At 39.0% G+C, this 22,183-nt stretch overlaps 1 protein-coding gene across 7 annotated transcripts in view; it reads left to right on the forward strand.

Annotated features, from left to right (window-relative positions):
• Window positions 1-1,396: 1,396 nt before the first annotated feature.
• The window catches only part of PTPN11 (protein tyrosine phosphatase non-receptor type 11), a 75,087-nt gene continuing 54,300 nt past the window's right edge, over window positions 1,397-22,183 (forward strand). For 2 of the 7 annotated variants that reach the window (XM_082417481.1, XM_082417483.1), the window contains exons 1-2: window positions 1,411-1,652; window positions 17,379-17,501. In XM_082417481.1, coding sequence (XP_082273607.1) covers window positions 1,639-1,652; window positions 17,379-17,501 — 137 coding nt within the window. In that variant the 5' untranslated portion in view covers window positions 1,411-1,638. Of the gene's footprint in view, window positions 1,653-17,378; window positions 17,502-22,183 lie in introns of all 7 variants that reach the window. The other 5 variants (XM_082417484.1, XM_082417479.1, XM_082417478.1 and 2 more) reach the window with 5 other exon arrangements.

The raw sequence follows: 22,183 nt of genomic DNA on the forward strand, positions 1-22,183 counted from the left end.
CTTGTTGAATACCTATTACCTAAATTAAACTGGCATATATTAAATACAATTTTTGTAAGGATTTTTGGGTAACATCAATGTTGAAGCAGTTAGCATACTGTATGAGAATTCTTTGTATAGGAATGAGATGGGGAGCATTGGGAGGAAAAAATGAGGATTTTGGAGCTCTATAGATGTGGGTTTGAATTCTGGCTCTGCCATTTACTAGATCTGTGGCCCTTAATGAGTCACAGGAGCATTCATCACGTAAAAAAGCTCTACCTTCTCACTCTGGTCTGAGCTACCTCATCTCCATCATCTCCAATATTACAGTATTCTAGTATTCTGAACTGGTCTCTGTTTCCAGCCTTGCCCTCTTGATCCAATAACTCAAAGTACCCAAAGTAATACTTTTAAAGCATAGATTATATTCCTTTTCTGCTGAAAATCTTTCAGTGACTCTCCATTTTACTGTTCATTTAAATAGCCTCTACAACCCCATACCATCTCTACCCCTTTCTCACCTCCTTTCTACTATTCTCTTTACATCTCCTATACCCCTTGCACCTCCTACTGTGCTCCAGCCAGAGACTTCTTCATTTTTCTTCAAATACAGGAGGCAGCCTCCTGCCTCAGGGCCTTTGCACTGGCCTCTCTCTGAGCTTTAAATGTTCTTCCCCTAAATTATTCCCACTGACTGCTCCTTTACTCAAATGTCATCCTTAGTGAAGCCTTCCATAACTAACCTATTTAAAATAATATAAAGGGCTATGGAAAAAAGAAGGGAAATGAGGACCAGAGTATTATCTTGTGTGTTTTATTTATCTTGATTACTGTAGCTCCTCCCATGAGAACACCAGGATTTTTGTCTTTTCAGTTCACTGTTGTATCCCCATAGTCAAAAATCAGTGCCTAGCAGATAGAAAACACTCAGATGTGTCCTTCTAATGATATTTAATACAGCTAATAATCACAAAGCACTTATTAAATAGGCCAGGCCTAGTTCTATACATTTTACGTATTTAATCCTCCCCATAATCCTACGAAGAAAATACAATTACTATTTTCATTTTACAGAAATGAAGGAATGGAGGAAACTGAGGCTCAGAGAAACCAAACAACTTTCCTAAGGTTACACAGCTAGTAAGTGGAGCGACTATTTGTGGAATTAAATGAATGAAATTCGACTTGGCGCAGGAATGGAAATTGACACGGTGGGAGCGGATGCGATCAATTCACGCGACTGCGTGCAACTTGAGCGCGCAATGCACCGCCTGACGCCAAGATCTAAAAGAGGATGAGAGGGTGCTTTGGAAACAGCGCGGAGAAGGCTCCAGTGAGCCACCGAACTGCCATCACCAGCCGCCGCTCAGTCCACGGCGGCATGGAAGCAGGAAGTAGCGGCGGGCGTCGCATGGGATGACGTCACAGTGGCGCCGGCAGCGAAGGGCGGGGGAGGAGGAGGAGCGAACCGGGCTTGGGGGGCGGCTGCACAGTCTCTGGGATCCCCAGGCCTGGAGGGGGGTCTGCGCGCGGCCGGCTGGCTCTGCCCCCCGTCCGGTCCGGAGCGGGCCTCCCTCGGGCCAGCCCGATGTGACCGGGCCCAGCGGAGCCTGAGCTAGGAGCGGGTCCGTCGCGGAGCCGGAGGGCGGGAGGAACATGACATCGCGGAGGTGAGGAGCCCCGAGGGCCCGGCCCGGGCCTCGGCCCGGCCCCCGCCGCTTTCGTTCAGCCCCGCCCGGGAGGGGGCGGCCCGGCTGGGCTTCGGACTCCCGCCCGGGGTCGCGGGGGCAGGCTCCGTCCCAACCCCCTAGACCTCCCGGGCCCGGGGGTCCGGCCCCACCGCGCCCCCACCCCTCGGGTCCCCATTCATTTCCTGCCTCCCCGAGTTCCGGCTCCCGCAGCCCTGGGGATGCCCGTCTGGACGGGTCAGGTAGAACCGCCCGGGGAACCGCGGACGCCAGCGGCCCGGCTCGGCGCCGCATTCCTGACCCATTGCCTCATGAGAATTGCCTCATGGTGATTCCGAAATAACCCCGCTCACTTGGGGAGGCTCCTCGGCCTCGGACGCGGGAGGGGAGAGTAGGGGCCAGTTGCGCGGGGCCAGGCCCCCGACGGTCGAGCCGCTCTGGGTCCCTCTGCCTCTTGCGCGCATTTGGGGGCTTTACTCAGGATCCCTGACCCCTTTATATGTCTCTTTGCATCTCCTTTCCCCCCCACCCCTCACGTGCCAGAAATGGAAAAACTGACTGTATCTGCAGCTATTAGAAGTATTTCCTTCCTCTGCGATCTTCGCTTTGGGAGATGGGAGGGAAGGGAGCTGTATCTCTAGTTATTTAATCCTTCACAACCTTAAAAGTCAGGTAACATTAATCACCCCCGTTTTACGGATGTGGAAACTGAGGCTCAGAAGAAACATGCTAGTAAATGATAGGATTTGAACCTAAGAGTCAGAAGGAAGGTTAGTGAATTAATGAGATCCGGTGAAAGCTCAGGGTAATCATACTACTAATAGCTAACATTTATTTAGGTCTTACTGTATGCCAAACAAGTTTAATCCTTACTATAAGTCTATGAGGTAGGTATTGTTATCTCCCTTCTAAAGATGAGTAAAGTGAGTTTCAGAAGTTAGGCAACCTGGGCTTCCCTGGTGACACAGTGGTTAAGAATCCACCTGCCAATGCAGGGGACACGGGTTCGGGGTTCGAGCTCTGGTTGGGGAAGATCCCACATGACCCGGAGCAACTAAGCCCTTGCACCACAATTACTGAGCTTGTGCTCTAGAGCCCGCGCTGTGCTCTAGAGCCCGCGAGGCACAACTACTGAGCCCATGAGCCACAACTACTGAAGCCCGCACGCCTAGAGCCCGTGCTCTGCAACAAGAGAAGCCCACGCACCACAGCAAAGAGTAGTCCCAGGTCCCCGCAACTAGAGAAAGCCCGTGCGCAGCAACGAAGACCCAATGCAGCCAAAAATAAATAAATAAAATAAATAAATTAAAAAAAAATAAGGCAACTTGCCTAAGGTCACTCAATCAATAAATGATGGAGCCAGAACCCCTCTGTTAATTACCAGGTTACTATTATTTTATAAGTATTGCCAATAATTTGTAAGCCTTAATTTTGTTGTTAAACAGTAGTGTGATCTACTGTTTTCAGATAATGATCCTGCTATTTTGTATTTCCACTCTTTATATACGATTCCTATATAAGACCCATTGTTTAGACTTCATTGTCCTGTTATGGTCACTGTCTTAGACATTTGAGAAACTGTTTCAAGCTGTTGGAGTTATTTGAATGAGAGACTTTTCAAAATATTAGGAATGTCTTCTCAGAAATACACCTGCACATTATTCATTCATGGAATGAAAAGAGAGAGAAAGAAGAAAACTGAAAACTTAGGAAATGAGTGATTTGGACAGGTCTGTTGGCAAGTGCTTACAGATCTGGGTAATATATAATTGCATTTCAGCAGAACAGTGTATAGCCTCAAATGTTCTAATTCCTTAGGGAGCTTTCAAATAAAACAGTTGTCTATTTAATCTGTCAAATAGTCATTGAGCCTTTTGTTCCTTGTGTCTGCTCTTCCAGACAAGTAAGGATCTGCTTCTTTTAGGAGACAAAGACTGGGGGCTGGGAGTGGGGTAGGGGCTGGGTAGTAATAGACCCTACATTGTCCAGCTTGTTAGTTTAGAAGCCAGGAAGTGTGGGTATAGCCAAAGCAGCAAGTGGTAAAGATGACAGTTTGAAATGGAGTAATTCCTCCTCTCCTCCAGCCCTCCCTTACCTATTATGGAAAAGAAATGTGTGCCACCTAAAAAGCAGATTATGAATGTAACACACATAATTGGGGATTATTTATTATTATTTTTCAGATCATAGGTCTATTTTATTATTTTAACCCAGCTTTATTGAGGTATAAATGGCATGCAACAAATTGCATATATTTAAGTGTACAATTTGATAAGTTTTGACACGTGTATACACTCGTGAAACCATCACCACAATCAAGATAATGAACATATCCATCACCCCTTTTGATGGCTCCTCGTGCCCTTTATAATCCCTTCCTTGTTGCCAGGCAAACACTCTTCTGCTTTCTGTTACTATACATTAGTTTGCATTTCCTAGAATTTTATGTAAATGGACTTTTATGTGTGGCTTCTTATGCTCAGCAAAATTATGTTGAAATTCATCCATGTTGTAGTGTGTGTCATATAGTTCCTTACTTTTTATTGATTAGTAATATTCCATTTTATGAATGTACCACCGTTTATTTATCCATCCACCTGTTGATGGATGTTTGGGTTGTTTCAGAGTTTGGCTTCACAAATAAAGCTGCTCTGAATGTTCATGTACAAGTGTTTGTATGGATGTATACTTTCATTCCTCTTTGGTAAATACCTATCAGTGGTATGGTTGGATCACATAGCAGATGTATATTTAACTTTTTCAGCAATTGCCAAACTTTTTCAAAGTGGTTATACCATTTACATTCCCACTGGGCAGCGTATTAGAGTTACGGTTCCTCCACATCCTGGCCAACACTTGGAATGGTCAGTTTTTAAATTTTAGCCATTTAAAGGGTGTGTCATTGTATCTCATTGTAGTTTTTTTCCCCATATCAGCACTTTTTAATTTTTTAATTTTAATTTTACTTACTTAATATTTTAATGGAGGTATAATTGACATAGAACATTGTATTAGTTTCAGGTGTACAGCATAATGATTTGATATTTATTCATTGTAGTTTTAATTTGTGTCTTCCCTGGTGACTAATAATGTTGATCATCTTTTCATGTGCTTATTTGCCATCTGTATATCTTCTTTGGTGACACGTCTATTTGATTAAATATTTTCCCTTTTAAAATTTACTTGTTAAAAAAAATAAAATGTACTTGTTTGTTTTCTTATTGAAATTTGAGAGTTTCTTATTCTGGATACAAGTCTTTGATCAGAATTGGAAATATTTTCTTTTAGTCTGTGGCTTGTCTTTTCATTTTTAAAAGTGTCTTAAACAGAGGTTTTTAATTTTGCTGAAGTCCAGTTTATCAATTAAAAAAAAAAAGGATCATGCTTGTGGTGTCATTCCTAAGAAATTTTTGCTTAACCCAAAATGTCTCAAATGTTTTCTCTTTGTTTTCTGTAAGTTTTATAGTTTTAGGTTTATGATCCACTTTGAGTTAACTTTTGTATGCGGTATGAGGTGTGGCTGTATCTTCTCTTTTTTGCATATGGGTGTACAGTTGTTCTAGCACCATTTGTTGAAAAGACTGTCCATCTTTATTGAACTTGTACCTTTGTTGAAAATCAGCTGTCCATTTATATGTGGGCCTATTTCTAGACTCTCTTCTGTTCCATTGATCTATTTGTCTTTCCTTATGCCAATACCACATGATCTTGATCATTGTAGCTTTATAACAAGTCTTGAAATCAGAAAGTGTTAGTCTTCGAACTGTGTTCTTTTTCAAATGATTTTTAACCTCAGAATTAATTCATTCAACAAGTAGTTATTGAACCAGGCAGGATGAAGCAATAGAATAGGCAAAGATCGTTGTTCTTATGGCTGAGAGAGAAAGTGGACAAACACATGAATAAATGAGACTATTTCAGGTAGTAATAACTGCTGGGAGGGAAAAAAATAAACCGAATGTGGAGAACGTGGTTAGTTTTGATAATGGGTTTAGGAAAAGTCTCTGAGGAGGTGATCATATGAGCTGACTCCTGAATGACTAATATTCTGAATTTTGTTTTGTTTAATTATCAAAGTAATTCTTTTTGGTTCATGGGTTTAGGGTTTAGAGTTTGTATGCATTTAATAATTACAGTGTCATATATTCAGTATGCTGATACATCTCAACATCACAGGTAAGGAAAGGAAGGTATGAGCAATTATATGATTCTCCCTCCCACCCAGGTAATATAGCAAAGCTAGTGCTGAGTTTAGATTTTGAGATTGCTTGGCTGCCCTACTCTGCCTTGTTTAGCTGACAAAACTGGCTGTATTCTTCAGCATCTGGTACATCTTTTGCATTTGCTTTTGTTCCTCTGGAAGGTAGTGTCTGAGGGCTCGAACTGAGAGGGCAGAAAATTTAGCTTGTTCTCAGACTCTAGGCTTTTGATTTATCTGATGCAGGTCAGGTACATTTGTCCCAGGCTCTCCTTAGTGGCCCTGTTTGTTTCTATCCTGTGGGAGTAAATAAACTTGCCTTACTGAAAAATAATAGTTCTACGTCTTTCTAGTTGAAACTGGGTTGTCTTTATTAATGTCCTGCCCCGATGTAAGCTTGGGTTTTTGTCCAGAGCTGCTCAAATGCAGGGGCCACTGCTAAGATCACTTACCCTTCTTGCACGTGGTCAGTATGGCGAATGTTAGAGAGTCGCACAAGAGCTGGAAAAGCAGAGCCAACCCTTGTTTGTAATTGTTACTAGCGGGCCTTGGTGTACTTTGTTAGGCAGCTATGGAACAATAGAAGATACTGTGCTTATTCCTCTTTCCCTTTGGGAAACACAGACAGCACTTGCCCTCCAATGCTGACCTTTTGAAGGAAGGGGAAAGCAAATACTGATGTTTGGCAGGTTCTGTGGCAGTTGTGGCCTGCAACCAACAGTTTGAGACCCTCCCCGAAATGGATTCAAACACCCTAAAATGCAGCCCAGTTCATTACTGAGTTTTGAAGGGTTGTGTGCATTTAGCAAGCTTGTATATGCTGTGGTCCTTGGCAGCACTGAAATATGAAAGATACGATTCATGTTCACCAGGAGCATTGAATTTAGAGAGGGAGACAGACTTGTAGGCCAGCATCAAATGAGTTTGATGAACGTAGTAGCAAACTGAAACTGAAATTTGCCAGTATAGAGCATACTGTTTAGAATACATACATACTTGTATACTGATATACACATTCATGCACACTGTATATATGTCTGTCTATACGCACATACATATACACACACGCAATACGTTTATTTTAAAAATAGTAGACTGTAGATCCAAGTCTGTGTCATTCCATTGACCCACTCTAATGAAACACTGACCCATTCATTCAAGAACTTGTGATTTAACTTATTTATCGTGGGATTACTAAGTGCGGGGGGCACTGTGCTAGGCATTGGGTGTTCCAGGTTTTAAGGAAACAGCAAGTGCGAGAGTGCTGAGGTAGGGAGTTCTTGGAGTGCTTGAAGGACAGAAGGGAGCACGTGGCGGAGCTGAGACTGGGGCTGTAGGTGGGGACTAGACCACACAGGGATTTTTAAGGTCCTCACTGTCACGTGGACCATGGAGAGGAGTTTGGGTTGTATTTTAAGAGCAATGCAAAACTATAGAAGGATGTGATCAGGGGAGTGGCATGAGCTGATCTATTTAAAAATATCCCTCTAGCTGCTGTGAAGGGAGAATTGTAGGAGGCTGGAGTGGACCCAGGGAGAGCAGACAAGAGAGAGAGAGGCTTTGAACAGGGTAGAAGCCATTTGTGGAAAGACTTTTGGAGGCAGTTTCCATTTATTGTCTTGTCATCAGAGCAGAGATGCTGACCAGTGAAACTCTATGAAAAGATAATGATTTATAAAGACATAGCTATCCACTACCATTCGAAAGCTAGCTGCTTTAACTTTTTTTCTAGCCTCTGTTACCTAGAATGCTTGTCCCTATCGACTGCCCCTCCCTTGTGACTCATCCTTTTCCCATAGAAAATTAAAATTTAATTGGAAAAGAGGAATATTCTTGTAATCTGCAGAAAGTACCAAGCTCTAAACTTTCTCCCCAAGGACAGAGAGAATGATTTTTCTGGAGCAGCGGGTAAGAAAGCTATACCCAGTATCACTTTATATTTAGGCAAGAAACTGAAATAAGACTTCGGATCCCTAGTTTAAATTCCCTTCTTAGCATAGCAGCCTTGAGAATAAGTTCCTGAAATTATTGGCCTGCTTGACTGTTTCCCCACATCACTGGGGGAAGGGGACATAGATAAAATATTCAGCATCATTGTATTTTCTTTTTGGTTCATCAGCATTTTTTTTTTTTTTTTAAACTCACTTGACATAAATAAGGTCCTGGCCTCAGTGAGCTAAGCCTTTGCAGAATCTGTATTCACTAATGAGGGATTTAGATTTCTGGTAGGATTTCTGGGCAGATAGTTTGGGTTTGTAAACTCTCTTGGAGGCAGGGATTCTGTTTTTCCTTTCTTCAGGCCCACTCAGCACAGAACTGATTTGTTTTGGACATTGATTTGAGGCTCTTTTTCACAAGTGTTGGTGTTGTGTGTGTGTGTGTGTATGTGTTTTCAAGCTCGTTCTGTGAGATGGGTGGTACCGACCTGGACCATGTTATGACCTGAGAGTCTTAATAAATAATAGACAGTGCCAGAGGATGACCGATTAGAAGGGATTGTCAGTCTCTGGCAGGTTTGCAGGAGTTAGAATGTGCAAGAGGAGAATGCTCTTCCCCCCCTTCCCTGTGTGACTTTTTCGCTATGCCCTTCCTCTCTCTTTTCTCCTCCCTGGTTTTTCGTCATTCCCCGAAGTTAATTCAGGCAGCAGTCGTTCACCAAGTGCCCACTGTATACATGAGGAAGACTAGAAATTTATCTGTTTTTTCTCATCCTGTATGGACCCACCTTGTTGACAGACCCAAATGTAGATATACTATTTTGCCCTTTTCCCCTCCTTTTAGGTAATACAGATACATTTACATTACTTTTTGGGGAGACTAACCTCTGCTATTTGAATTCACACTAGGTGGGAGATGGGGGCAGGGTTTAGAGATGTACAGCCTCAGTACCTAATATCACCAGTGTAATATTCCTTGAGGCCAGCTCTATAATATCATATTAGTCCTATTAACTCCACTATTCTTCCTTACCATCTCTCACTAAGATCTCAGGGGTTGAATGAACTCTAACTGCTCTGTGTTAGCGATAAGCATGTTGCAAATCACAAAACTGCCAGTAATTGCACTACAAATATTAAACATGTAATTGGGAAAGACTTTTTTGGTAAATACAAAGGCTTTTTGAAAAAAATAGCCAAGGAAGGAGAGTTTACAGTATATCAAAACTCAAGTGGGTGGGTTATGGAATAGAACTTTCAATTTCTAATTATACACTGTTTGAGATAATGTAGGGACAGCCCCTGAGATGTGACGTTCAGTTTTTGAAAAGGCAGTGTAACATAAATGATTCATATCTCAAAATGGTCTGTGCGAAACTAACATAATTATGCAGGAGAAGAATCTATCCGCATATCTTCCACCAATAATAATAATGACAACAACAGCGATAACAAATGTTTATCAAGCCCTTACTCTGTCTAGCCTTTGTGCTAAATGCTGGTTACTAAGTTTCCCCTGTAAACATCACTCTCCTGTGTTCACTCTTCTGTGTGTGTGTGTGTGTGTGTGTGTGTGTGTGTCTGTATGTTCACTCTTAATAACATGATAGGTATAATTAGAAGTTGGAAATGAAATAATAATGGTTTATTTAATAAAGGGCTAAAGAGACCACCTGCCTTATCTCCTCTGCCAATCTACCTGATGGGTGCTGGTTGTAGTTACCCAGCCTCACCTTCAGCAGTGGAAGTCACTTTTATAATGTCCCTCAGCATCAGCAGGATACTCTACATAAGTGTTATTTTTGTAAAATATACAAGGGTGAGAACACATGGCTGTGAATGAAGACCATCTACAGTCAGAGTTCTGCTTTAGAAATTTTTAGAAATAAATAGCAGAGTGTAATGGTTAAAAGTTTGACTTCTGGAGTCTACTTTGCACACTGGCACATGGCAAACAGTAAATGTAGCTACAATTTTAACCAGCCATAATATATAATGGCCAGTAAATTATTTTTTTCCTTGCTATCAGAGCTAGTTGATAATTGAGGGGAAAAAAAGTATATGTAATAATACAAGCATAGAGAAGTCTTTTCTATTTTATAATTCATAAATTTTTATTAAATATAAAATATTATTAGTAGTAAATAATAATTCTGTCTTCTCTTTGTCTCCATACTCTTTCTTGATGTAAATTCTCATCTCTGTCTTATTTACTTTCTTCTCCCAGTCATCCCTGCTTTTTAGTACCTATTGCAGGGTCCTGTTAAAATCTGTGCCTTTATTGTGTTTTATTCTGACCTAAAACTAAATTCCTAGTTCCAAAGGTGAAACTCCTTGGAGTTTTTTTCTGTGCTAAGCATTTTATGTGTATTAATTTATTTCCATTTCACAACAGTGCTGTGGGTTAAGTTTTTCTAAACATAGCAAGAAACCCAGAAGCCATAAAGGAAAAAGCTGATAAATTTAACCATGCCAAGATGAATTTCTTTGGGGAGAAAAAATAACCACAAGCAAGTAAAAAGGGAAAAAAGCTAAGACAAATATTGTCACATGTATAATAAAGGATCATTTTCTGGTTCTATCAAGAAGAGCCCCTTTAAATCAGTAAGAAAAAAAAATCCAATAGAAAACAAACAATGACAAGCTGACAACTCACAGAAAAGGAAAAAAAAAAGTGGTCTGAAAGCATGAAAAAGTGCTAGTCTCACATAGAAATGCAAACTAGAATGGTACCATTTTCCATGACTCAGATGAAAAAGTTTGGTAATATACGTAGTATTGGCAAAACTGGGAGAAAACGGGCTTTCACGCTTAATTTGTGGGAGTCAAAACTGTGTACCTTCTTTTGAGTGTGGTTTGGCAAATTTGTCAGAGTGAAAAAAAAAACTTGTCAAAGCAGTTTTATTTCTAAACTTTTAATTTACAGATATACTTGTAAAAGTGTATAAAGATGATTATAAAGGGTGTGATATGCTGCATTATTTGTAATAACAAAAATCTATGAATAATATAAATGTCCTCTAATAGGAATTAAATTATGGACAGTACATTCTTATAATGGAATAGTGTATAGCCATTAAAAAGAATGCTCGCATGGAAAGATCTTTGCGTTGTAATAAGTAAAAAAATTGGGGTGTAGATCAGGATTGCATTTGTGTATGTGTGTGTTCCACACAGGCTGGCATAGAGAGAGTAGTGTGTTTGCACACATGCACACGTAGGTAAGTAAGTATATGTATGTATATGCACGAGACATTTCTCAAAGATTAGGAAACTGCTAACTGTAGTGACTTATGACGATGCAAGGGAAGCTTGGGCTTTTTCTCTGAATTTCATACCTATCTGTGCTGTTTTAGTAAATGAATTTTAAAAGGTTTTAGAAAGTTTATGTTTGTGTTCTCAACAAGATTCTAAAGGACATTGAGTCTATAAAAAAATTAGAGCTGCCTGAAGTAGTTGGCTGAGATAAGGAAAGATGAAACGGGAATGAAAAACAGGAAGATAAATAAAAAGATCTTGCTAGAAGCAGTAAAGAATGCCCTTGAGGCAGCCCTCCCAGTGGTGAGGTTGTGGACAAACCTGAGAAATTCTTCTAGAATCAATTTTAAAAAAGGAAGAGGAGATAACAGTGGTGACAGTAAGGGAACAGATCCCCCATAGGTGGTGGGGCCCAGGCTGGATGACCGGTATTTAAAAATGAAGCAACCTCTGAGCCTGCAGTATTTCATTTAATGAAGACCAATAATGGAGGAAGATGCTGGGAGAGAGCTGTAGAGGGGAGACAGAATGGTTTTTCCCTTTGTTAACTTCATTAACCTGATAATTGTAGGTTTAAGAACTTTTTTTTGAAATACTGCAGTATAACCATTACTATAATTTTAAAATAATTAGAATCTTATTAGAATTAGGAGCAAGGTGTCTGCCTTCCGTATCACTGAAGTAGCTGTCTTTATCTGGTATAGGTATCGGTGTTATATTTGCTTCATGAAAGGAAGTGGTACGTTTTCCTTTCCTTTTGACTGTCTGGAATAATTTATAGAGCAGTGGGATGGTCTGGTCTTTGAAAGTTTGATAGAATTCCATTTTGAAACCATCTGGGCCTGGTGCTTTTCTGTGGGGTAGTTTTAAAATTGCTTTCTCTATTTTTATATAGAAATTGGTTTGCCTAAGTTTTCTCTCTAATGGACTCAGTTTTGGCAGTCTGTATTTCCCTAGATAATTATTCACTTCATCTAGATTTTATAATTTATTTGCACAGCAGTCTGCAAAGTAGTTTCTTTAAAAAATTTTTTTTCTTCTGTTTCAATGCTTATTTCCCCCTTGTCATTTCTTGTTTTGTGTATTTGTGATTTTTTTCTTGTTTTTATACTCCTGAATAAGTTAACTAGTGGTTTGTCTATTTTGTTAATTTTAAAAAGCAGGATTTTTATAATTAGATCTACTACTTTTTTGTTTTCTTTTTCTTTGATTTTTGCTTATTTATTTATTTATTTATTTATTAGCTGCGTTGGGTCTTCATTGCTATGCGCGGACTTTCTCTAATTCTGGCGAGCGGGGGCTGCTCTTCGTTGCAGTGCGCGGGCTTCTCATTGCGGTGGCTTCTCTTGTTGCGGAGCACGGGCCCTAGGCGTGCGGGCTTCAGTAGTTGTGGCTCGTGGGCTCTGGAGTGCAGGCTCAATAGTGTGGCGCATGGGCTTAGTTGCTCCACAGCATGTGGGATCTTCCCGGACCAGGGCTTGAACCCATGTTCCCTGCGTTGGCAGGTGGATTCTTAACCACTGCACCACCAGGGAAGTCCTCTATCTTAATGTTTTATACTTACAGTTGACCCTTGAACAATGCAAGTTTGAACTGCACAGGTCCACTTATGCACGGAGTTTTTTCAATAAATATGTAGTACAGTATGACACAATCTGCCATTGGTTGAAACCATGCAGTTGGAAGCAGAACTGTGGATATAGAGGGCTGACTATAAAGTTATATATGAATTTTCAATTGCTCAAGGATCGGTGCCTCTAAAGCCCATGTTTTTCGTGGGTCAACTGTAGTGTTTCCTTGCATTGTTTCTCACGAGATGTGTGTGTGTATGTACGTGTGTGTGTATATACATATATAATTTTTTTCTAAGATGTATATTTAAAAATTTTTTGTTGAAAACAGTTTTTTGAGGGGGTATCTAGGAAGGTTTGTATTTTTTTTAATCTAGTACTTACACCTTTTTGAATGTCCTTAGTCCTCTGTTTTGTTATTTAACTTTTATTATCAGGCTTATCAGATTTTTTTCATTATCCTTAAACACCCATCTATTGCCTATTGCCTATACAACAATGAGGTTTTTTCTGTTTTCCTTTTCCCATTTTCTAGTTGTAGTAGTTCTACTGTGTCACAGTATATAACTGTTGTACATTAGTTTTCTACTCTCATTCCCATCTTTGTTTTAGTCTTACATGACATTTATAGATTATTAAGTGCTCACCATCGGTTATTTTGTCAATGTTGCTTGTTACCATTTGGTTAGATAAAGTTTATCCTGTAGTAGATTCATCAGGAAAGACTGATAAGTACAGCATTCCCTTAGTTGTTGTATGTTGAAACTTGTTTTTTCTGTAGCTCTGATAGTTGAAGGATAACTTAGCTAGATATAAAATTCTTGGTTTACCCTTTTCTTTCATTGAGTTTTTAAAAAATGCTTGTTCATGTATCAACTTGTTTTATATGTTGGCTTTGAAAAGTCAGATGCTAATCTAATTTGTTATAGTAAGTTATTTGTTTTTCGTGGAGGCCTTGATTTTTTTCCATTTGTCTTTAAAGCGTAATAGTTTCATTAGAATAAGTGTCAGCGATTATTCTGGGCTAATTTTCCCAAGTACCTGGTGGACCCTTCCAATGTATAGATTCACATCTTATTTTATTTGTTTTCTCAGTTTAGGTTTAAATATTAGTTCTGTTCCATTGCATTTCCCCCCTCCCCTTCCCCCAATTATATGTATGTTGTTTCTTCTTCGCTTGTCTTTCATATTAACCATTTTCTTTGTGATCTCTTTTACTTCTTTCTTCATCATATTTTATTCTCTTCATTGTTTTCCTACCTTTCTTTAATGCCACTTATTAGATTTTCATTTGAACTTATTCTCCTTTGGGTGCCTAGTAATTTAGTTTTCATTTCTGAGATGATTTTCTTTTCCTATTTCTTTCTGAGTTTGATCAACTCCCTCTTCATTTTTTCCTACTTTTTGTCCATTTCTGTTTTTAACTTTTAAATTTCTTATTCAGAGTGTTTTTTCATATCCCCAAATCTTGTTTGAGTATACTTAATTCAGATTGGAGTGTTGTCTTATAGTTTTCTTCTGCATCATGGGTGTTTGTCTGGGGTAATTTTCAAAAGCTGACTGATGTGTGACTCTTCTTTTTTGTAGTAACTTTGTATAGACTTATTCACTTTTTTCCTATTTATTTTGTGGCTTTTAAATATTTTAAAGGTTCCTAATTCAATGGCATCTTCTGTCAGTATAGAAAAATCCAGGGTTTTTTTTTTCGTGATTTGTGTATGTATTTGTGTTTGTGGTAGGGGAGAGGTTATTTGTCCTCTGGGTTTTTTGCTTGTTTGTTTGCAGGTAAATAAATTTCCCCCTTCTACTTCCTTTCCTTTTTGTCACCTAATTGCCAAATGGATCCTGTCTCTTTTTTGCCTTTTTCTTCCCCAGAGACCATGCATTTCTAACACTACACCTTAAATCACTCCCCTTTCCTATAAATAGGGCTCTGATTTACAAGAAAACTTGTTCAGTATTTTCACACTCAAGGTGGACTTTCTCTTTCTGGAGGTGGTTTTACAGCAATTTTAGGCCTGCCACTAGCTCCCCTGTTCTCTCTGACATGCAGTTTTTCTCAGAATGCCCTTGGCTTGGCACAGAGGGTTGCAGTAAGAAGATGAGAGATCACTACTGAGATCTGGTATGTCTTCTTTTTTTACTTACAGGTAATTTGGAAGTTTGGGCATTCTCTGTCTTCTACTTATGTTGAGGGCATGGTTAGGTTATTGTGTGGTTTTACTTGTTCTTTTTAAAAAATTCCATATTTTTAAAAAATTTCCCCTTAGTTTTTAATTTTTTAAAATTATTTATTTATTTATTTATTCTGGCCACACTGTGTGGCATGGGGATTGAACCCGCACCCCCTGCATTGGAAGCGTAGAGTCTTAACCACTGGACTGCCAGGGAAGTCCCCCGTATTGTTTTTGAAGGATATGTGGGAAGGTGTGAATTTAGGCAGTCATCATTGTCCTTGGCTACCCTGAAGTCCAGGCACTGTTATAGACACTTTATAAATATTAACTCATTTTATCCTCTCAACACCCTATGACACAGTGCTGTTGCTATTCCCATTTTATAGATGAGTTAACAGTTTAAATAACTAGCCTGGGGTCACACAGAGCTGGGATCTGAACCAAAGTAGTCTGGTTCCAGAGTCCGTGCTCCTACCCATAAAGCTTTGCCACCACATGCCAGCAATTCTCAGCTTTTTCACTTCTGGGGTCTCCTCTTTTTTTTTTTTAAACCATAAACCCAGTATTCTAAAGAGAATTGTTTCCTAACCTGTATTCATCATATAATAATTAGTTTTCCCATTTTGTTGTAGAAGAAAACATATATGCCACTCAGCTTCAGACTATCACACCAAGTAACATAATTGTTTTGTAGCCAAAAGCAAAAGAGATTTGACATTTTAACTAGCTTATACAGATAGACAAATTGAAGATTAATGTAAGATTTTCACTATACTTTTTGAAAAGTTAAAAGTAACTGGAAGTCTTCTGTTATTGCTTTTTGATTCCTTAGGGCTGTGGGGACTCAGGTGGGAACCATAAATTAAAGAAGCTGTGGACAAGATTTAAAAAAAAAAAAAAGGGTAGTTTAGTAATCATACTGTATGCAAAAGTATTGGATGCTGGAATGATAGGTATCTTATAAATTCAGGTTGAGTTTTCCCTGGGCAAAATTCTGCCTCGATCTTCTGACAGGCTCTCAGAGGGAGTAAAAAGCAAATTAATATGTTTTGATCTGAACCCTGTGATTTTTCTCTAGGATAATCAGAATGATGTTTAGATTTTCCCCAAAATGCTAGTAAGATGCTATAGGAAAAATTAAAAAGAAAATAAATTTCAGTTAATGTAAACAACAGGAATGTTGATAGACTATGTCTAGATTCTTGCCTTTTCTGATTATTTCTTGTCAGAACAATCTTATAGTTATTGTTATGATTGTCAGTAGTATCTAACCATTAGTGCTTAATATGTACCAGACACTCAGATGATTAAGCATCTCATATTTAACATGTACCAGGGCTTCTTTCCCTGGTGGCGCAGTAGTTAAGAATCCACCTGCCAATGCAGGAGACATGGGTTTGAGCCCTGGTCCAGGAAGATCCCACATGCCGCGGAGCAACTAACCCCGTGCGCCACAACTACTGAGCCTGCACACCTAGAGCCCGTGCTCCACAACAAGAGAAGCCACTGTAATGAGAAGCCCACGCACCACAACGAAGAGTAGCCCCCACTCGCCGCAGCTAGAGAAAGCCCACGCGTAGCAACAAGACCCAACGCAGCCAAAAATAAATAAAAATTAAAAAATAAATAAATTAAAAAAAAAGATTTAACACGTACCAAATCTAACACTTGATTTTTCCTCTCCCCACCCTTTTTCCACATCTCGTACACGGTACCGCCAACCTTCCACTTGCCCAGACATGATACCTAGGAGTTGTTCTTACTCCTTTCTTTCTTTCCCATCTCATATGTAATAAATTAGGAAATCCTGTTGGCTACCCTTAAAATATTCCCAGTTGGACCGTTTATCACTACTCCTTCCACCACCTTGGTCCTTGGTACCATCATCTCTTGCCTGGATTATCACAATAGCTTATTTAACTGATCTGTGTGCTTCTACCCTTGCACGATAGCTTGAAGATGATTTAAAAATATAAGTCAGATCACGCTGCTCCTCTGCCTAAAACCCTCTAGTCCTTTCTCATTTCACAAAAAAATAAAAGCTGAAGTTTTTACAGTGTCCTCCGAGGCCCTGCATCATCCGGCTTTTCATTACCTCTCTGGCCTCATCTACTGCTCTGTCCCTTGCCTGTTCTGCTCCAAGCATACTGGCCTCTTGAGTGCTTGAGCATGTCAGATACGGTCTGCCCCCATGCCCTTGATCTTGTTCCTCCCTCTGCCTGATATGTTCCTTTCCTATATGGCTGCGTATTGCTGCCTCATTTCTTCCAGGTCTGATCAAATGTTACCTTATTGCTAAGGCCCTCCCCACCACCCTATATAAATAGCATCCACCTCAGCCCCAATCCCACTGACCATGCCCCCAGCCCCCTCTACTGTGCTAGCAGGATCTCAAGCCCCTACCATGGGGAAGACGAGGAGGCGGTGACCAAAGAGAGGAAGGGAAAGGGGTTGTGTTGGTGTTCTTATTTGCTACTCTACTAATAAGCATTTTAGCTGTGACGGTGTGGGAAGTAGTGCTGACAGAGTCCTTTATTTTTCATTGGTCTATTTCTCTCTCTCTCAAGATGGTTTCACCCAAATATCACTGGCGTGGAGGCAGAAAACCTACTGTTGACAAGAGGAGTTGATGGCAGTTTTTTGGCAAGGCCCAGTAAAAGTAACCCTGGAGACTTTACACTTTCTGTTAGGTAAGTTGGAAGAAAAAAAGAGAATCCTGAGAGTGTTTTCCAGGGGGGAAATGTTAAGACCACATGTGGACAACTTGCGACCCTCATTTAGAGTCTGAAGGTCTGCCTGCTGCCCTGTGGGTGAGGCCTTGCCAGTGCCCTGGCCCACAGATCAGGTGTGATTCAGGCCTGCTGTGGGGTTCAGGACGTGGCCTCCTGGGAGTGAGAGGCTCGGGGAGTCAGCAGAAGGGGCTTGAAGGGGGGCTTTTCTCTCTTGAGAGACCACTGAGGATGAGCTGGAGCATAACATAAGTTCTTAAGGCCTGGGTCGATCCTGGTTCAATCCAAAGCAAGGCTCAATCCTTGTTCCCTGCACTTTTTCTTTCCCGTCTGTTGATTACTGAATGGGAAAAATACTTCCTAAGAGTTTCTTCAAACAGCCTCACAGATGTAGAAAACAAGCTTATGGTTACCAAAGGGGAAGGTGGGGCGGGGGATAAATTAGGAGCTTGGGATGAACAGATACACACTACTATATATAAAATAGATAAACAACAAAGGCCTACTGTATAGCTCAGGGAACTATACTCAATATCTTGTAATAGCCTATAAGGGAAAAGAATCTGAAAAAGTATATAACTGAATCACTTTGCTGTACACCTGAAACTAACACAACATTGTAAATCAATTATACTTTAATTTAAAAAAAAAAGAAAGAAAGAAAGAAAGAAGGAGAAGAGTTTCTTCAGATCACTTTTCTTTTTCAAGAAATAAAACATCACTGAGGAAGTTGTGGTCCTGTTTGTTCCCCTGCCCAGTCCCATTCCCCTCCCTCTTTCCTCAGAGGAAACCACCATCAAGAGGTTGGTATATCTCCTTCCTGAACATGTTTTTATACTTGTACTGCATTTGTACTATGTGTGAATGATATGAGGTTGGTTTGTGTGTTTTTAGAATTCATATCCATGGCTGAGACTACCTTTAAATTTTTTTTGAGTTCTGTGCTGATACATATAGATCTAATTATTAACTTTAATGGCTATATAATATTCGAAGGTGTGCATATACCACAGTTTATCCCATGCTCTATTGTTGGACACTGAGTTGTTTTTAGTTTGTTTAAAATTGTTTTGAACAGTATTGCCAACATGTGTTACATGTCTCTTTGGACACATGTGGGAGAGTTTTTCTAGAAATTGACTTTCTCTTATATACTTATTCTCCGTTCTCTAGCTCATTCCAGGAGCCAGAACTGAACTGCTCTATGAATTTGCTTTTATTATTATTTTTTTTAAATAAAGAAGTAAGGAAAACATGTTCTGAGGATTTATTTAGGACCCCTTTGGGATTCGGGAAGTCCCTTTTTGGTATCGATTAGTTTCTCAAGGAGCTCACATTGTTGGCTTTTACTTCCGTTTTGCTACAAGGAGAGGGCAGAAGCCCTCATGAATTTTTCCAGGCTTATTCTAGCAGACTTCTAACCTACAGTTGAGTGACATTTGACCTGTAAGAGTTTGGATGGAGATTATATAATAACAACAATGATGTTGAGGAGGAGGATGATAACAAACGTTATTGAGGGCTTGACATATTCCAGGCCATCTTGCTAAGCACTCTCCACATATCATTTTATTTAATCTCTCCAACAACCTATGAATAAATACCACTGTTACCTTCATCTTAGGGGTGAGTAAGCTGAAGCACAGAGGTTAATTTACAAAGCTGGTTTCATAGCTAGTAAGTGGCAGAGCCGGGACTACAGAACTGGTGAGGTTTTTTTTTTTTTTTTCCTCAACTTTTTATCTTGAGAAATTTCAGACCTATAGGAAAGTCAAAAGATGAGTACAGTGAATACCCACATTCTCTTTACCTGTTAACATTTTGCCATGTTTGCTCTTTTTCTCTGAGTGTGTGTTTGTGTGTATGTATATACTCTCCCCTCCCCCAACCTTTTGAAAATAAGTTGCAGATGTCAGGATGCTTATTTTTACCTCTGCGTACTTCAGTGTGCATGTCCTATGAACAAGGACATCCTGTATAACTACAGTATCATTATTATATTTGAGAAATTTTAAGTGATTCCATAATGTTATCTAACACACAGTCCATATTCAAATTTCTCTCGTCATTTCAATAGTGGATTTTGAAGCCATCCCTTTATTTCACATCAGGAAGCACATAATATCTGTTTGCCCCGTCTTCTGGAGTATCATTGCTTCTAGGCCCTTATAGTAGACAGAGCTGGGAAATACTTATATATTTAAAACCAAATTTTAAATATATCAGTATCAATAAATATATAAATGTATATCAAACAAGTTTGATAGCTCCAGTTCAGCCCAGTTTCCTTACCTTTTCCCATTCCGTATTTGTGTTTCCCTTCTGTAGAGAGAACCGTGTTTCACAGCAGCATCAATGTATGACCTCATTTGCCCAATCTTATAATACAAAGATAGTTTCAGAATTACTATACCATTATCATTTCTAATTACAAACCCATTAAGTAAAGTTCATGATTTATCTGGAGTGTTTCTGTTCACAGCATATATCCCACTAAGGGTGTACAATCTGTACTGTGTTCAAAAGCTACAGGAATTAATTTTCTGTGTAGTTATGAACTTACTGCAAAGTTAGAGTCATTTCTTTCTTTCTGTATTCAGTTTTTTGGTTTTGTACTCATTTTTTTGATCCTTGTTCATTTTATTTTTTGAATATGTGAAACATTTACAAGATTTAAAAGTCAAACTGTATTAACAATTTCAATTAAATAGACAATTATCCCTTAAAATGTAAAAAACTTACTAAAATAAACAAAATTGATCAAAAAAAAAAAAAAAGTCAAACTGTATAAAAAGGTATATTCTGACAAATCTTATTCTTATCCCTACCCCGTGTACCTTATTTCCATCCCTGTAGGTAACCAGTTTTATTAATTTATGGTTTATCTTTCTGCGTTTCTTTTCACACATGAAGTGGAATACTAAATCTATTTCTTTGTAGTTTACTTTTTTCACTTACAGAAATCTTTTAGTGATCTCTCTCATTTTTTAAATTAACTGCATAGCATGTAACTTTATACAATTTCCTAAAAATGGGAATTTAGTTATTTCCAATATTTTACAATGATAAATAATACTGCATTTAATATGATAACATTTTGCATATGTTTTGTGCTTTTGGAAATGTATCTTCAGAGGTGAATTCCCGGGAGTGAGATGACTGGGGCAGAGAGTCAATATATATTGGTATAGTTTTTCCAAATTCCCCTCCACAGTGATTGTACCATTTTGCATTCTCACCAGCAGTGTCTGAGGGTCCCTGTTTTTCCACAGCTTCCAGCTGAGTGTTGTCAAGCTTTTCACTTTCGTCAACCTGATAGGTGAGAAATGGTATCTCAATGAATTTTAATTTCTCTTATGATTGAAGCTGAACATCTTTTAATAAGGTTAAAGGTCATTTGTATATCTTTTTGTTGAACTGTCTTAGAACCAGTGCTTTTAACAACTCTTAAACTGCCAAGTTTCACTTTATATATGTTTTCTTATGTATATGATGTATATTATAGACACTGAGATGCATGTGTGTGTGTGTGCATGCATAAATGACAAGTTTATTGTTCTAGTTTTCTACAGGTGATCTAATCTTTTTGTTATGTGCCCATGCTGAAAATTTGATGATTTAAGTTGCCTTAGTTAGTCAAGGAAGAGCCCCTTTTTTTAATTTTGAGGAAAAAAAATACAGAAAAATACAAAAAATTATGTCCAATTACCCATATTGTATTTATTGCCAGTCATTTTTTTCTTCAAAATAAAATGTAAAAAAAAGCAAAATTTCCATTTTTCACCACCCTTCCTGCTGTTCTTCTCTTTGCCACAGAGACAGCTACTTTCTGAGTTTGGTGTATTTCTTTCTAGTTCGTTAAAAAAAAAGTGCATATAATATAATAAGTAATATAACATAAAAGTAATATAATAATAAAATAGAATATATATGTATGTCTGTGTCATGAATAATGTATAATATTACTTGTGTGCGTTCTGAAATTTTCATAAATGGTACATGCTGAGCATATCATTCTGCATTGTGCTTCTTTCATGCAATATCATGTTTTATTTTGGCTGCGCTGTATGGCTTGCGGGATCTTAGTTCCTCAACCAGGGATTGAACTTGGGCCCCTGCAGTGAAAGCGCCGAGTCCTAACCACTGGACTGCCAGGGAATTCCCAGTATCATGTTTTTGAGATCCATCTATGTTGCTTTATAGTCCATACCTGAAATATCTGTTTTTGTGATATGTTAAGTCAAGGTTAGAGATAGAAAGCTGAGGTGTTAAAATAGAATCAGGTGTAGCTGGAGGAGAGAGACCCGAAGTGCCTTTTTTACCCACTGGAAAAGACTGTAACCAAAAATTAGAAGTAGATATTGTTATTAACATTGTAGGACAATTTTTCTTACTTTCCTTCATTTCCATTTTCCTTTATCTTTAGTAGAAGTGTGTTTATATTTAACAGAGGCTTCATCAATAACACTATAGGGTCAGACTAAAAAATAAATATAGGTCAGTGATTACCATTTTGGGGTTGCCAGACCCCTTGGGTCCACAAAGATGATTATGGGTGTCCTTGAGATGTACTTAGTAGTACAGAAAACCAAATGGAAATCATCAAAGTGCCTAGGCTAACTAAAATACCAAGTTTTAGAAAC

The sequence above is a fragment of the Balaenoptera physalus genome (genome assembly GCF_965194825.1).
Source record: "Balaenoptera physalus genome assembly, chromosome: 12".
Classification (NCBI taxonomy): domain Eukaryota; kingdom Metazoa; phylum Chordata; class Mammalia; order Artiodactyla; family Balaenopteridae; genus Balaenoptera; species Balaenoptera physalus.